Raw genomic sequence first — 16917 nt, 5'->3', positions numbered from 1 at the left:
GTGTTTCCCCTCCATTCTTGATTACTTCAGTTTACTGTTAAGGGTCTTAACAGGATAAAGCTAATCAAATGAGGAAATATTTCTTGAAGACTGGTGTTCAGAAATTGTTAGTCGTTACGTGCAATGGTCCAATCAGGCAAATCAGACAGGCATTTGTTCAGTTGGCCTTGCAATTATATGGCTAAACATCTCCATGTTGTCAACTCAGATTTCTTCAATGGGTATAAAGTGTAAGCCTGAATGTAAAATGAATTGTGCCAATTAATAAAAACACCAGTATTTCAGTGTTCTCTTTCCTTTGGGTTTCTTTCAGCTGATGGAGCAATTCGTTTGTAAACTAACCTACTTTGAAAATAAGCTTAGTCATTACCATCTACAAATTCAAGTGTATACATCTTATGATAATGAGCACTGACATCTCATGCAATTAAATTCATGACACATTGGTGTAATCTCAATCACCTTTTATTATACTGTACAAGAACAGTCTGCTTTACTCCTGTGGTGGTTGCTGTCCTCTGCCACGTCCAAAACCGCCTCTCTGCAACACAAAGTTGGTATGTTTTCGGTCCTTGAAGATCACTACTGGGCTACAATATAGCATGGCACCCATCCTTGATTCAAATGCTTGGAAAAGTATTTACTTACGAATTGGAACCCAGTAGCTGCACCAGCACCTGCTTCAGCCTTCTTGTCTGCACCAGCTAAAAGGACAAAGTATGATCATCAGACAAGTAAAGAATTAAGTAACTTTCATTCAATTTACCATGTGTTGCAATGTAGGTCAGCCACTATGGCATTGGCCCAATGTTTCCATATTGGTGCATGCTTATCGAACATAAAACAGGTGATTTGGGTACTCACGTGGTGCAACAGAACGTCTGTAGTTGTCTCGGTCTCCTCCTTCACGGTTAAACCTGGCTGGCCGCTCAGCTCTCACCCTCCATCCCTGAAACAGGAGGACATTTTACACCACTCATCTCCATACAACTGGCATAACACCTGCAATGTTCACCACACTATACATCCATGAAGGAAACATGCTAAGTATAGGAATCAGTCAACCCTGTATTACTGATTGGAAGTAAACTCAGCAAAAAAGAAACGTCCTCTCACTGTCACCTGTTAACTGCGTTTATCAACAACAGAAATAAACTGAACAAGTTCCACAGACATGGAATAATGTGTCCCTGAACAAAGGTGGGGATCAAAAGTAACAGTATCTGGTGTGGCCACCAGCTGCATTAAGTACTGCAGTGCATCTCCTCATGGACTGCACCAGATTTACCAGTTCTTGCTGCGAGATGTTACCCCACCAAAGCACCTGTAAGTTCCCGGACATTTATGGCCCTAGCCCTCACCCTCAGATCCAACAGGTCCCAGACGTGCTAAAAGGGATTGAGATTGGGCTCTTCGCTGGCCGTGGCAGAACACTGACATCCCTATCTTGCAGAAAATCACACACAGAACGAGCAGTATGGCTGGTGGCATTGTCATGCTGGAGGGTCATGTCAGGATGAGCCTGCAGGAAGGCTACCACATGAGGATCAAGGAGGATGTCTTCCCTGTAATGCACAGCGTTGAGATTGCCTGCAATGACAACAAGCTCAGTCCGATGATGCTGTGACACATCGCCACTAGACCATGACGGACCATCCACCTCCAAATCGATCCCGCTCCAGAGTACAGGCCTCGGTATAACGCTTATTCCTTCAACGATAAACGCGAATCCGACCATCACCCCTAGTGAGACAAAACCGCAACTCGTCAGTGAAGAGCACTTTTTGCCAGTCCAGTCTGGTCCAGCGACAGTGGAGTGGGTTTGTGCCCATAAGCGACGTTGTTGCTGGTGATGTCTGGTGAGGACCTGCCTTACAACAGGCCTACAAGCCCTCAGTCCAGCCTCTCTCAGCCTAATGCGGACAGTCTGAGCACTGAAATCAAATCAAATTGTATTGGTCACATACACATGGTTAGCAGATGTTAATGCGAGTGTAGCGAAATGCTTGTGCTTTTAGTTCCGACCGTGCAGTAATATCTAACAAGTAATCTAACAATTTCACAACAACTACCTTATACACACATGTGTAAAGGAATGAATAAGAATATGTACATATAAATATATGGATGAGCGATGGCTGAACGGCATGGCAAGATGCAGTAGATGGTATAGAGTACAGTATATACATATGAGATGATTAATATAGGGTATGTAAACATATAAAGTGGCATTGTTTAAAGTGACTAGTGATACATTTATTACATCCAATTTGTAATTATTAAAGAGGCTAGAGATTTGAGTCAGTATGTTGGCAGCAGCCACTCAATGTTAGTGATGGCTGTTTAACAYTCTGATGGCCTTGAGTAGAAGCAGTTTTTCAGTCTCTCAGTCCCAGCTTTGATGCACCTGTAATGACCTCGCCTTCTGGATGATAGTGGGGTGAACAGGCAGTGGCTCGGGTGGTTGTTGTCCTTGATGTTCTTTTTGGCCTTCCTGTGACATCGGGTGGTATAGGTGTCCTGGAGGGCAGGTAGTTTGCCCCCGGTGATGCGTTGTGCAGACCTCACTACCCTCTGGAGAGCCTTACGGTTGTGGGCGGAGCAGTTGTCGTACCAGGCTGTGATACAGCCAGACAGGATGCTCTCGATTGCGCATCTGTAAAAGTTTGAGTTTTTGGTGACAAGCCATATTTTTTCAGCCTCCTGAGGTTGAAAAGGCGCTGTTGTGCCTTCTTGACCATGCTGTCTGTGTGGGTGGACCATTTCAGTCTGTGATGTGTACACCGAGGAACTTAAAACTTTCCACCTTCTCCACTACTGTCCCGTCAATGTGGATAGGGGGGTGCTCCCTCTGCTGTTTCCTGAAATCCACGATCATCTCCTTTGTTTTGTTGACATTGAGTTTGAGATTAATTTCCTGACACCACACTCCGAGGGCCCTCACCTCCTCCCTGTAGGCCGTCTTGTCGTTGTTGGTAATCCAGCCTACCACTAGTGTCGTCTGCAAACTTGATCGTCTGCAAACTTGTTGGAGGCGTGCATAGTCACGCAGCCATGGGTGAACAGGGAGTACAGGAGAGTGCTAAGAACGCACCCTTGTGGGGACCCAGTGTTGAGGATCAGCGGGGTGGAGATGTTTCCTACCCTCACCACCTGGGGCCGGCCCGTCAAAGTCCAGAACCCAGTTGCACAGGTCGGGGTCGAGACCCAGGGTCTATGGTGTTAAATGCTGAGCTGTAATCGATGAACAGCATTCTTACATAGGTATTCCTCTTGTCCAGGTGGGTTAGGGCAGTGTGATTGCAATTGCGTCGTCTGTGTACCTATTGGGGCGGTAAGCAAATTGGAGTGGGTCTAGGGTGTCAGGTAGGGTGGAGGTGATATGATCATTGACTAGTCTCTCAAATCACTTCATGATGACGGAAGTGAGTGCTACGGGGCGATAGTCGTTTAGCTCAGTTACCTTTAGCTTTCTTGGGAACAGGAACAATGGTGGCCCTTTTGAAGCATGTGGGAACAGCAGACTGGGATAGGGATTGATTGAATATGTCCTTAAAACACAAGCCAGCTGGTCTACGCATGCTCTGAGGACGCGGCTAGGGATGCCATCTGGGCCGGCAGCCTTGCAAGGGTTAACTGATGAAGGGATTGTGCGTTCCTGGTTTAACCCGGACAGTTGTTGTTGCCATCCTGTACCTGTCCTGCAGGTGTGATGTTCGGATGTACCGATCCTGTCCAGGTGCTGTTACACGTGGTCTGCCACTGCGAGGACCATCAGCTGTCCGTCCTGTAGCGCTGTCTTAGGCGTCTCACAGTACAGACATTGCAATTTATTGCCCTGGTAACATCTGCAGTCCTCATGCCTCCTTGCAGCATGCCTAAGGCACGTTCACGCAGATGAGCAGGGACCCTGGGCATCTTTCTTTTGGTGTTTTTCAGAATCAGTAAAAAGGCCTCTTTAGTGTCCTAGGTTTTCATAACTGTGACCTTAATTGCCTACCATCTGTAAGCTGTTAGTGTCTTAATGACCGTTCCACATGTGCATGTCTATTAATTGTTTATGGTTCATTGAACAAGCATGGGAAACAGTGTTTAACCCCTTTACAATGAAGATCTGTGAAGTTATTTGGATTTTTACAAATTATCTTTGAAAGACAAGGTCCTGAAAAAGGGACGTTTCTTTTTTTGCTGAGTTTAGTTATATTTTTACAGTGCACCCTCCTGAACAGTCCCCAGGTGAAACATATGGGCCTTTTCACAATTGGAAAAAGGTCAAAGGCAATTGAGGAGCGGCGGAGAGGGAAAGTGGACGAAAATGCGCTTGTATGAAATGAGACTCATCTAATCACGCGTCATCAGGCAAATTACATTTACAGGTTGGAATCCCAAAATAAATGTATTAAGTGATAAACWTTTGGCTAGTTATGCAATACATTTTATAGATTTAAATAGCATATTGTTTTTAAATGTTTGCATGATTTTTTCCTTCAAGAAAACAAAAGCAGATTCAAAGGGTGTGGCAGATTTGAAAACTCTTCCACAAAGGACTCTGGTAGGATACACCTGTGCTTCCTCGCCAAAAGGAGGCTATCGGAATGGAGAACAGTCTTCCTTTTGCCTAAAAACGAATTGACACCTGTCGCATTCAAAACTGGGAACTCGAAAATCTCCAACTTCAGTGCGTTCAAAACAACTTGYAACTAAGGGGGAAAAAACAAGCTCCGACTGGGAAAATAATTTTWAAATGGTCATCCAACTCAGGCCTCTTTCTTGAACTCCGTCTTTCCGACCTGCAGATCACTGACATGATTTGACTCCGTATTTTTCTGAGTTCCAAGTTGTTTTGAATGTGCCAACTCTCCTCGACCACTTATCGGTTTCCGGGTCATGGAGGAAAGACTTTTTCCCCAAATGAGAAAAGGCCACAGTCATGATATGCAGCCTACCTTTAGGCCTGGGCCGAGCGGTCTCAGGGCGCATCTGGCGACGCAGAGTGGCAGGAACAATCTCTGGGGGCAGATGCAGGAAGTCCCTCAGGTACTGGATGCCCTCATTGGTCAGGTACCAGTAGAAGTGGCGCCAGGCAAACTGCTCCTTCACATACCCAGTTGACTTCAAAGACTGCAGAGGGAGGGTCACATTCAGTTGGACATTTTTCCAACTAACCAGTATAATTTTTTTTACAGCTACAATACTGGGTGTCAGACACATTCCCCCTTAGGGACAATAAAGTTGATCCTATCCTGGTTTCATTCTCAATCATGTGACACTATGAGGCACCAGAATAGACTATGAGGCACCAGAATAGAGCACCAAAATCTAACCTGCATGGGCTTCATAACGTGAAGGTTGGGCACATTCTTATCGGCCAGCTCCGGGTGCTTAGCCAGATACACATCCTTTTTTGCCACCATCACTCCCTCCTTGAAGAGGAGCTCGTAGATGGCTATACGATTCTTCTTGGGCATCAGCATCTGGAGGGGCGGAGAAAAACATGGCCGTCAGCTGTTTAACAGACTACGCTCAAGTTAACGTTACATGCAAGGAAGGTCAACAGGCATCAGCTGTGCAGTTGAGACTTCCTCCATGGCAGTCTCCTCCAATCAAATACAACTGACTGTTTGCTCATTTCTGTTGCTTTAAGATGACAACTCTGCTCAAATGCCAATTGTTGTCCTTGGCTCCGAAATTGTTTAATATAAAACCGTCATAATGTTACACAATGTACTGTTATGCAACCATAAGTTTGTTACAATGTGGATAATATAAAGATTTATGTTAACAAGTTTCACAAAGCTCGCTAACTAGGGTATCTATTGTAACTTGTGAGTACTTGGGACAGTGTTTGAGTGAGTGTCCATGTGCTCGCGCAGGTGCCTGAGAGCTGTGACTGCGCCAAGGGTTAACATAATGTGTGTTGTCTCTTCGTGTGCAGGTATGTCTTTTATTTTGTCCGAATTATGTTCTGTATCATTTTACTTGTATTGTATGGTGTGCTGTTGTGCATCGAATGTGTGCACGCAGCACCTGTTATTTCCTTTTGGCTGACCTTCGGCTAGCAAGGTGCCTGAGAGCTAGGACTGCACCAAGGGTTAACATAATGTGTGTTGTCTCTTCGTGTGCAGGGCAAATACAAAGAATTCAACTAGCAGATCGTCAGTTGTGGCAGCGTCCTAATTAAAAGTACACAACGCAGAATGAACCACGCTACAACAAGGACAGTCTGTTGTAGTTCATGAACGTTTATTGAAAAAGTATGGATTTAAGCTAATAAAGGCATGCACCTACAGAGAACAAACATCTGTACAAGGTTTATTAAGCGTTCCATAATTACTTTTAAAATATTGACCTTGGGCGAATCATGTAGTCAGAACATTCCACAAAGCCTGCTGCAGCCTGGTCTCTGCGCCACTCCGTTGGAGTCATCGGGAACTTCCTTCACCATGAGTGAGTTCAGTCCGCTAGTAGTGAGCTAGCTAACACTGACTAGCCGGCAGCAAACACTTCTAACCTAAAATGGACCACATAGAAGAGATGAACCAAATATGGTAGAAAGGTTGAACACTTGTCAGTGTCTCTTAATCGTGGCAAGTATGCCTAGTTAGCTAACTGGTAGTTACAACTAGCTAGTTAACTACTCGCTTTGTTACCCAACTAGCTAGCTACATAATGCCTGGGTCCCTCTAACACTTTTTTAAAACATCGGACACAATGTTTAAGGCATACACCGGGATATAGGCGATAACGTTAAAATTAGCTAATTATAAAGCCAAGACTATACTAAATTTTATTATTGTATCAGTGGAACGAATACAGCAGGGCAAGCCAACTAGCTAGCAGGCGCCATGCATAGTTATAAGTAGTGCGGCTAAAGCTTTAGTATTCGTATAAACAGTCATTAATAAGGGCCAAAAAATAAAATTTAAGCATAAATGTTAGACTGTTTCAAGAAGCACAATTCAGACACAACTTTCAGTTATGTGTTATCATGTTTGTACAGGATGATTAAAGTAAGCTGCTTTTGTACCTTGAATGCGTGTTTTGAGACCGGAGCCGGAGAGACCGACGCATGCGTATTGATGTGATTTTATGCAGCACAGCCATGATAAATTAAAACATCCCTGATTATCGAACTGTCAATGCATTATTCAACATTAATATGTTTTGTGCAGGTGTGCCTATGGCATTTTGTTTGAGTGTTATGGTTGTCTATATTTTACATGTATTTTTCAGCCAGGTACAGGACAGGGAGGGAGGGAGCGAGGGATACTGAGGGCTGTGGTGACGTCACATCAGCAGCACTCATGATTAGGCTACATTTCATAGGAAATTCATTATGTAATGTACTTTATGATATTAGCAAATATCGAAATGCCTGTTGTGAGTGGACAACCGGAATACCAGCCTGATCAGCTTTTGCCAAGGCAATGATAGGCTAAAGAAGAAGATGGCCCCACCCCAGCCGTTATTGCCTTCAGAAAGTTCACACCCCTTGGCTTTTTCCACATTTTGTTGTCACAAAGTGGGATTAAAATGGATTTAATTGTCTTTTTTTTTTAACAATGAGCTACACAAAATACTCTAATGTCAGTGGAAGAAATTCTGAGATTTGTACAAAAAAGTATGAAAAATAAAACACAATGTCTTGATTAGATAAGTATTTAACCCCATGAGTGAATACATGTTAGAACCCCCTTTGGCAGTGATTACAGCTGTGAGTCTTTCTGGGTAAGTCTCAAAGAGCATTGCACACCTGTATTGTACAATATTTGCACATTATTATTAAAAAAAATATTCAAGCTCTGTCAAGTTGGTTGTTGATCATGGCTAAACAGCCATTTTCAAGTCTTGCCATATATTTTCAAGCCGATTTAGTCAAAACCGGCCACTCACGAGCATTCAATGTCGTCTTGGTAAGCAATTCCAGTGTATATTTAGCCTTGTGTTTTAGGTCTTGCTGAAAGGTAAGTTTGTCTCCCAGTGTCTGTTGGAAAGCAGACTGAACCAGGTTTTCCTCTAGGATTTTGCCTCTACTTAGCTCTATTCTGTTTCTTTTAATCATAAAAAACTCCTTAGTCCTTTCTGGTGACAAGCATACCCATAACATGATGCAGCCACCACCCTGCTTGAAAATATGAAGAGTGGTACTCAGTGATGTGTTGTGTTTGATTTGGCCCAAAGATAACACTTTTCATTCAGGACATAAAGTTAATTTCTTTGCAAACATTTTTGCAGTTTGACTTAGTGCCTTGTTGCAAACAGGATTCATGTTTTGGAATATTTGTATTCTGTAGAGGCTTCCTTCTTTTCACTCTGTCAATTAACTTAGTGTTGTGGAGTAACTACAGTGTTGTTGACCCCATCTTCAGTTTTCTCCTATCACAGCCATTAAACTCTGTAACTGTTTTAAAGTCACCATTGGCCTCATGGTGAAATCCTTCCTCTCCTGCAACTGAGTTAGGAAGGACGCCTATATCTTTGTAGTGACTGCATGTATTGATACACCATCTAAAGTGTAATGAATAACACCATGCTCAAAAGGATATTCAATGTCTGCTTTATTTTTACCCATCTACCAATAGGTGCCCTTTGTGAGGCATTGGCAAACCTCCTGGGTCTTGTGATTGAATATTTGTTTGAAATTCACTGCTCGACTGAGGGACCTCAAAGATAATTGTATGTGTGGGTTACAGAGATGAGGTAGTCATTAAAAAATCATGTTAAACACTATTATTGCACACAGAGTGAGTCCATTCAAGTTATGTGACTTGTTAAGCACATGTTTACTCCTGAACTTATTTAGGCTTGTCATAATAAAGGGGTTGAATACTTATTGACTCAAGACATTTCAGCTTGTCCTTTTTAATTAATTTGTAAACATTTGTAACGACTTTCCTCTTCTTCTGACGAGGAGTAAGAGATATCGGACCAATTTGCAGCGTGGTAAGTGTCCATTTTAATATGTAAAACTGAACACTACAAAAATATAAAATAACAAAGTGAAAGAACAAACGAAAATCGAAACAGTCCCGTATGGTACAGACACAGGGAACAACCACCCACAAAACACAATAGACAACAGGCTACCTAAATATGGCTCCCAATCAGAGACAACGACTAACACCTGCCTCTGATTGAGAACCATACTAGGCCAAACACATAGAAATAGAACAGAATAAAACATAGAGAAAACAACATAGAATGCCCACCCCAACTCACGCCCTGACCAAACTAAAATAAAGACATAAAAAAGGAACTAAGGTCAGAACGTGACAACATTTCTAAAAACATAATTCCACTTTGACATTATGGGATATTGTTTGTAGGCCAGTGACAAAAAAAATCTCAATTTAATCCATGTTAAATTCAGGCTGTAACATGACAACATGTGGAAAAAGTCAAGGGGTGTGAATACTTCCTGAAGGCACTTTAACTGTCAGAGAGCGACACACAGTGTAGTTTCTGTTATGTTGTGTTATGTCAGATGTAAACCCATAAACCTGTTGTTTACACTAACAAATATAGCCTAGTACTAGTATGCTACGCCCATTGAGACATTTAAGTCATTTTCAAGGGGTATTCAACACATTTGCAATTACCAATATGTAGCAGGAAATCTTGATTGCACTTTTAACCTCTTAAATGTAAAGTCCCCATATTTTGGGACCCTATTAGATTTGTTTTATTCAATTCAGTCTGGTATGAGAACGGTAGCCCCTATCTGCAAAAGCAGGGTGTATGCGGAAAGCTGAATATTTTGGCTATTGATTGGTGTCTTCATATCGTTCATGTGACTTACTACCATATATAGGCTTACGAATGAATAAGGGCAGGCAGAGCAGATGACCTCCTTTCTAGATGGCTGCTACCTACATTCCGGTTAAGGTTGTGAAGCATAAACAAATTAAACACGTAATTCGTTGATACACACCAAAAGCCTGGACTCCACAGATCATGATTATATCTTATTTGTCTGCCTGTGACCTACCATTATTGATTAAAATGTTTATTTTACACATTGTTTTCACCAAACAGCACACATCTTACAAGGTAAGCTTCGATTTGGTCTGTGTTTGAGCTATAGCTATTTCAAATTAATCCTTCGGTTGGTAGGAACAAATCTAGCCTATTGCCAATGTTATCTGATGATGTATGACTTAATAGCAACATCGAATGTCCAATGAGTGACTATATATTTGATGTTGCCTGCTTAAGCGCTGTAGGCATCCATTACACAGGGGATTGGCTACTATGGCACCTTGACAGTCTTGTAGCCAATGAGATAAGCTTTCCAGGGATATGCAGTTGACCTGGGTGGGACAAAGCAAGCCCTAGAACTTATATGTAATGCGATCTATTGCTACCTGGCTTGGAAACATCTCATGACCACACCTGATACCACTTACTAAAACATCTGTCCATTTCTAGTTGTTAGGTCTATCAATTACATTTTTTCTGATATTGTTCACATGTTGTGGAAGCCATCTGATGTGTTTCCAGCTCTGGGCATCAATAATTCACTTATAGCTTGTCAATGAAAGATAACTTAAAATACATTATTATTATTATTWTTTTTTTTTTAATGTGTGCTTGATCTTATGTATTCTGAACTATGTAACTGCTATCTATCTTCTGATCATTTCCTCACAAACTCCCAGATGTCTTCTTTCCAGATATACTAAGAGTCAGAATCATGTAATTACACATGAATAGCATTTACTTTTGTGTATGTCTAATTAGGCGGAAATAGCCTTCTATGAGTTGTACTAAGCCCATTGAGACATTTATGTCATATTCAAGGGGTATTCAAAACATTTGCAATTACCAATATGTAGCAGGACATCTTGATTGCACTTTTAATTATAGGAGTGGGCCCAAACCAATGGCCCATGACCCATAGTGGGCTACAGCCTCGCAGCATTCGCCAATCATATCACACCATAGCCTACAATGTGACTATATCGAAATAAATGTATGACCAGACCAAAATGTTTCCAATCCATCGTATTATGTTCATGACAGAACTCTGATGGTGGACAATATTGAAGCATTTAAAGATACAAGCGATAGCTTTTTGTTGGACCATCCCCCAATGTGCGCGAGTGCTTTGCAGCTCCCCCTTGCTGCGTGCATCGTGATCTCGCAGATGCAGAGCCTCTTGCAGAAGAAGCAGGGTCACCTTCTGTCATTCCAAAAAGAGAGCTGATAAACATTTAGAATATATTTGGATAACACGCTTAGCCTACACCCTGGTAAGTCAGTCGTGCATGTTTGTCCATTGTTGGCGTTACATAGTGTCTGTCCATGGTTATATAACGCTAGGGCAACACAGGGATGAAGGAATCTCTCGCATGGTTCCTTCCCATACATTTTTCTCGACCGCGTTAGATTGCAATCCAGTGTGTTTTCGATCTCTAAACGACGTATTCTTCATAAATATGAAATTAATACTCTAATGTATTGTTGTCAAGACCTTGATATAGCCTATCTTATGCCAGGTATGTTGTTATTTTGTATGTTGTAGACTGTTTTATGTTTCACATGTCATTTAAAAAATGTGGTTGTGCTAAATTGTAACATATTTGGCAATTGTCTTATTGCTTTTGGCTACGTGAATGTTTTTTTAATTACAATTTTTTATTTCACGAGATTCTACGAGAGATGATGTTTTCCACCATGCAGATGTTTTCCTCTTTGATCACATACTGTCACTATTAAATTAGATTGCCTGGGTATTCCTGAGTTTTGACCTTATATGGGCTATATAGGCTCATGTTTTCCTTGAGAAATTTAAGCATGGCTAAGCGTTTTCTGGGGGTAATTGTAACAATGTAACCTAACCTGTGTATGAATAGAGATCGAATATAATTAATTTAGGATAAAAGACTACAGGCTATCGGCCGCAGATGCTATCACCACACGTCCTTTTAAAAACTGACTGACCAAGGTTGTGAGATTGCCGTTTATGCACCCTCCTAGCACGAACAGTGAGAGAAACTAGACAATTGAGGTAGCCTGGACGAATAAGCAAGGTCGCAACGATGCTTCTGAAAACTATTTAATAAAGCAGTCGACCAACGACGAATAGTAGTCTATATTTATTCTTTAGTAGGCTATCAGGTGCAACATTTGTAATGTGTAATGCCAGAAAATCGTAATGCAGAATAGGGTATTGAATACTAATGAGGGCATTCCGGTCTGCTGTTATGTAATAGCCTGTCATAGCACAGTGAGGAGCCATCGTTACTCTATCGTCATTGTTTTTCTCGGTGGAAGCACTGCTGCTCGCCTCACGTATCAATAGCATTATTGCCATTCATGGAATTGTATTTCCTATCGTGTGTCTTAAGGAAATATATCTCAGTACAGTCAAAACAGAAGATAGTCTGGTAGAATGCACATGCCTAAACATTTATGCAGTTTGGAGATGTTTGTATCATTAGTGATTATTCTGCACCACTAGTGATGGCTGTATGAGATAGCCTACAACTGGGAACTGGCTGTGTGTTAAGGGGTTGAATAAGGGGATGTCAGGCCCTTTAGAGAAACGGGTTGTTTATGCCTCGCTCATCAGGGTGTCAACACTGTCCATGAGGGGAGTGACTGCCTCAGCATAGTTTATTGATGCTGAGGAAGGGAAGGTAGCCTATTACCGCCATCTGTTCTGTCCGTTGTCTCTTGGGAGCTGTCCATGGTGCTGAAATTGAGCTCTGGTGGACCGCACTGTCTGTAAGCCTATCAGCAAAGGTGCCGGTGCCAGTGCCAGTGCCCCTGAGTGAACGAGATGTGGCTGCAGAGGAGGGAGAGGATGGACATGATGCAGTGAGGGGAATAATCCAATTGTAGTGCGCCATAAGCAGTTGTAGAGAGTTTTCTTTTAATTAGCTGACTCCGTGCACTCCTGCATACCTTGGAGTGGAGTCTTTCCGTGCACTCCTGCATACATTGGAGTGGAGTCTTTCAACAGGAACCGTTCAATATCAGTTGACTAAAATGAATCTCTCTTGTTGATTGAAACTGAGTCCATGCTTGGATTAATCCTGAATATTTTCGTTATTCATTGTGCATTGCAAAAACACACTTGCAGTGTTCCAAGTGCCCACACAATCTCTTGGAGGGAAAGCTAGTCTAAAGTTGGCACCAACATTCAAAGAGGTCATGCACTGCATCCAAGTCTCTTGACATAAACTGTGTCCTGCCTTCACCCATTTGTTTGTTCTCTAAAACAATGTCAGCTTGTCGCTGATCTTGGATTAGTTGAGACTCTCTGTGTCATGTCTGTTAATCTCGTGGGCAGACTACATATGACCAATTACGTGATACTTTAGTTCTTGGTTAACCAAAATTACATGTCTGTGGGTGAGATGCTCAGTTCCCATAACTTCCTAAAATGGAAGCAGACAGGGAAGCCCCCGCAGTGACATGATTGCATGATTCAAAAGCAAACTGCTACAAGTGCCATGTGTGCCCAGTGCCCATCATGCAATATGAGTCATCTGGAAAATGTGTCTATGCGTCTCTGTTGTGATGGAAGGAGGCGTTAATAAAAGTGGGGCACCGGGCCTCAACACAAAGCTTGTCAGAGGCAAACACAACTGCCATTGATTTCTGGACTTGTATTGTGCTCTTAGTTTCTGAGAACCTGTTGCAATGATTTTTTTTCTTGTAATGACATACAGTAACTGAGATCAGAGAAGTGTGTGGTGGGCAATTAGTTAGAATTATAATATCTGCACAATCCACATGGTCATTGCATCCCGGTAGGCCCTTCTAACCTTTGCCTGTTTTCCCTAGCTCACACTATTATCTTCAATAGCCTACAGTATTTAATATTTGAGATTCTTCAAAGAAGCCACCCTTTGCCTTGATGACAGCTTTGCACACTCTTGGAATTCTCTCAACCAGGTTCATGACGTAGTCACCTGGAATGCATTTCAATTAACAGGTGTGCCTTGTTAAAATTGTATTTGTGGAATTTATTTCCTTAATGCGTTTGAGCCAATCAGTTGTGTTGTGACAAGGTAGGGGTGGTATACAGAAGGTAGCCCTATTTGGTAAAAAAACAAGTCTTTATTATGGCAAGAACAGCTCAAATAAGCAAAGAGAAATAACAGTCCATCATTACTTTAAGACATTAAAGTCAGTCAATGCGGAACAATTCAAGAACTTTTAAAGTTTCTTCAAGTGCAGTCGCAAAAACCATCAAGCGATATGATGAAACTGGCTCTCACGAGGACCACCACAGGAAAGGAAGATCCAGAGTTACCTCTGCTGCAGAGGATAAGTTCATTAGAGTTAACTGCACCTTAGATTGCAGCCCAAATAAATGCATCACAGAGTTCAAGTAACAGACGCATCTCGACATCAAATGTTCAGAGGAGACTGTGTGGCCTTCATGGCCTTCATGTTCGAAATGATGCATAGAAACCACTAATAAAGGACACCAATAAGAAGAAGAGACTTGCTTGGACCAAGAAACATGAGCAATGGACATTAGACTGGTGGAAATCTGTTATCTGGTCTGATGAGTCCAAATTTTGGATTTTTGGTTCCAACCACTGTGTCTTTGTGAGATGCAGAGTATGTGAACGGATGATCTCTGCATGTGTGGTTCCCACCATGAAGRATGGAGGAGGTGTGATGGTGTGGGGGTGCTTTGCTGGTGACACTGTCTGTGATTTATTTAGAATTCAAGGCACACTTAACCAGCATGGCTACCACAGCATTCTGCAGCGATACACCATCCCATCTGGTTTGTGCTTAGTGGGACTATCATTTGTTTTTCAACTGTACAATGACCCAAAACACACSTCCAGGCTGTGTAAGGGCTATTTGACCAAGGAGAGTGATGGAGTGCTACATCAGATGACCTGGCCTCCACAATCACCCGACCTCAACCCAATTGAGATGGTTTGGGATGAGTTGGACCGCAGAGTGAAGGAAAAGCAGCCAACAAGTGCTTAGCATATGTGGGAACTCCTTCAAGACTGTTGGAAAAGCATTCCTCATGAAGCTGGTTGAGAGAATGCCAAGAGTGTGCAAAGCTGTCATCAAGGCAAAGGGTGGCTACTTTGAAGAATCTGAAATATAAAGTATATTTTGATTTGTTTAACACTTTTTTGGTTACTACGTGATTCCATATATGTTATTTCATAGTTTTGCTGTCTTCACTATTATTCTACAATGTAGAAAGTAGTAAAAATAAAGAAAAACCCTTGAATGAGTAGGTGTGTCCAAACTTTTGATTGGTACTGTATGTATGTGAGTTTTATCCACAATCACATTTGTGTTTTTTTTTTGTATGTCCAGTGCTTGACTTGGACAAGAGTTCACCGGAGCTGAGTACCAGCACCTCAAATGTTCTACTGCTTGAGCTCCTGTTCCACTTGTAGAATATTAGCTCAAAAGTATTGTGGCGCTCCTGCACCTAAATATAAACAGTATCGGCACCGAAAATGAGTATCGGCACTTATTTCAGTCCAAGTCAAGCACTGTGTAGGTAGGTATAATAACATGCTTCACTTTTCTTGCTTCTCAGTGTGGTTGTGGAAACTGTTGCTGCTTAGAGCCTGAAAGTTCGTTTTTTAGCATTCAATTATGATTTCCGCTCATGCATCCAAACGGCTCTATCAGTGTAGTTATCATCCAGAGCAGTGGTATTCAAGCTTTTTCAGCAAGGACCCAATTCTTTTTACCATAACTTTTGGGGACACCATTTTTCCCCTAAAAAATACTTGCGACCCCACCCCAAATCTAATGACACAATTGGTAAATACATTTTTTTACATCAACAAATAACCTTCAATTCATTGCATTTATATCTCTTATCAAAATTAAACGAAACCAATAACTACATTTACATCTTTCTCAAAAACGTTTGTATATTGCCCAATACACTAATTTTGTTCCTTAAAAAATGACATGATTGTGTGTACATTTTGGCGACCCCACTGCAGGTACCCCGCGACCCCGACTTTGAATGCCACTGATCCAGAGAGTAATGGAATGCTCTTTAATTCTGCAGCTAGTGACCGGTCTGTCAGAAGGAAGGCAGTGGGAATAGATAGCAAGCTTAATCACAACAGAGGAAGCTAACCATAATGGAATAGGGCACTCTAGGTAGTTTATAATCCCCCTCCTCCTCTTCAGTGTTTATCTGTTTTTTATGTGTTGAAACATAACTGAGGATGAACAAATATAGCTTTGCGGAAACATGGAAGATTACGTCACATTGTATTTCTGAGATGTGTCATTTGAAATTTGATATCAGATTTGCAAACTGGCTGTAAACGACAACAACTTTGTATGGTCAGTGCAACATTTTGGCAACTGTGTTATCTAACACCCAGCAGGTAGCCTAGTGGTAAGAGCGTTGGGCTAGTAACTTCAAGGTTGCTAGTTCAAATCCCTGAGCCGACGTGTGATATGCACTTTTCACACTACACACTTGTGTAGGTTACATGGTTGTACATGTGCGAAACAGGACAAATATAAACACAATGTTGGGTTTGTTTGCTAACAGAATACCAGTCTCCATTAATATAGAACATTGGATGATCCTCAAAGATTGAACCTTGATTTCATGAAGAGGTTGTTGTGGTGACTATATCACGATTAAGAGCAAAGGGCCGGTGGTGCTTTAACAAACAGTATTATTAATATTATTGTTTTACATTGAAATTTGAGTAATTTAGCAGATGCTCTTATAGTGAGTGGATCCATTTTTGTTTATAAAACAAAACAGTATTATCAGTGTTTCAGTGACACTAGAATGGACAGCGGCCGTTTTCTCTCATAGGTTCTGCTCCGAGGAAATCCCTAGCAAGATAATGGGGAGTAGGTCACAGGAGGTTGGTGGAACCTTCATTTGGGAGAACGGGCTCGTGGTAATGACTGGAGTGGGATAAGTGTAATGGT

The 16917-nt window shown here is 41.8% G+C and overlaps 2 protein-coding genes across 3 annotated transcripts in view; one reads left to right on the top strand and one right to left on the bottom strand.

Annotated features, from left to right (window-relative positions):
• Window positions 1–449: 449 nt before the first annotated feature.
• Window positions 450–7067, bottom strand: LOC111966942 (small ribosomal subunit protein eS10-like). Its single transcript, XM_070444329.1, has 7 exons — window positions 7028–7067; window positions 6350–6511; window positions 5325–5474; window positions 4858–5121; window positions 865–949; window positions 649–704; window positions 450–541 (listed from the first exon to the last, which is right to left on the bottom strand). The coding sequence occupies exons 3-7, from the start codon at window positions 5472–5474 to the stop codon at window positions 494–496; spliced, it is 603 nt and encodes a 200-aa protein (XP_070300430.1). The 5' UTR covers window positions 6350–6511; window positions 7028–7067; the 3' UTR covers window positions 450–493.
• A 4051-nt stretch (window positions 7068–11118) lies between these two features.
• The window catches only part of LOC111966583 (protein kinase C and casein kinase substrate in neurons protein 1), a 53043-nt gene continuing 47244 nt past the window's right edge, over window positions 11119–16917 (top strand). For both annotated transcript variants that reach the window (XM_023991354.2, XM_023991351.2), the window contains exon 1: window positions 11119–11252. The gene's annotated coding sequence lies outside the window, so the exon portion shown is untranslated. The remainder of the gene's footprint in view (window positions 11253–16917) is intronic.

This window comes from Salvelinus sp. IW2-2015, linkage group LG7, assembly GCF_002910315.2.
Source record: "Salvelinus sp. IW2-2015 linkage group LG7, ASM291031v2, whole genome shotgun sequence".
Taxonomy (NCBI): domain Eukaryota; kingdom Metazoa; phylum Chordata; class Actinopteri; order Salmoniformes; family Salmonidae; genus Salvelinus; species Salvelinus sp. IW2-2015.
This window is presented reverse-complemented; position numbering and strand designations above follow the sequence as displayed.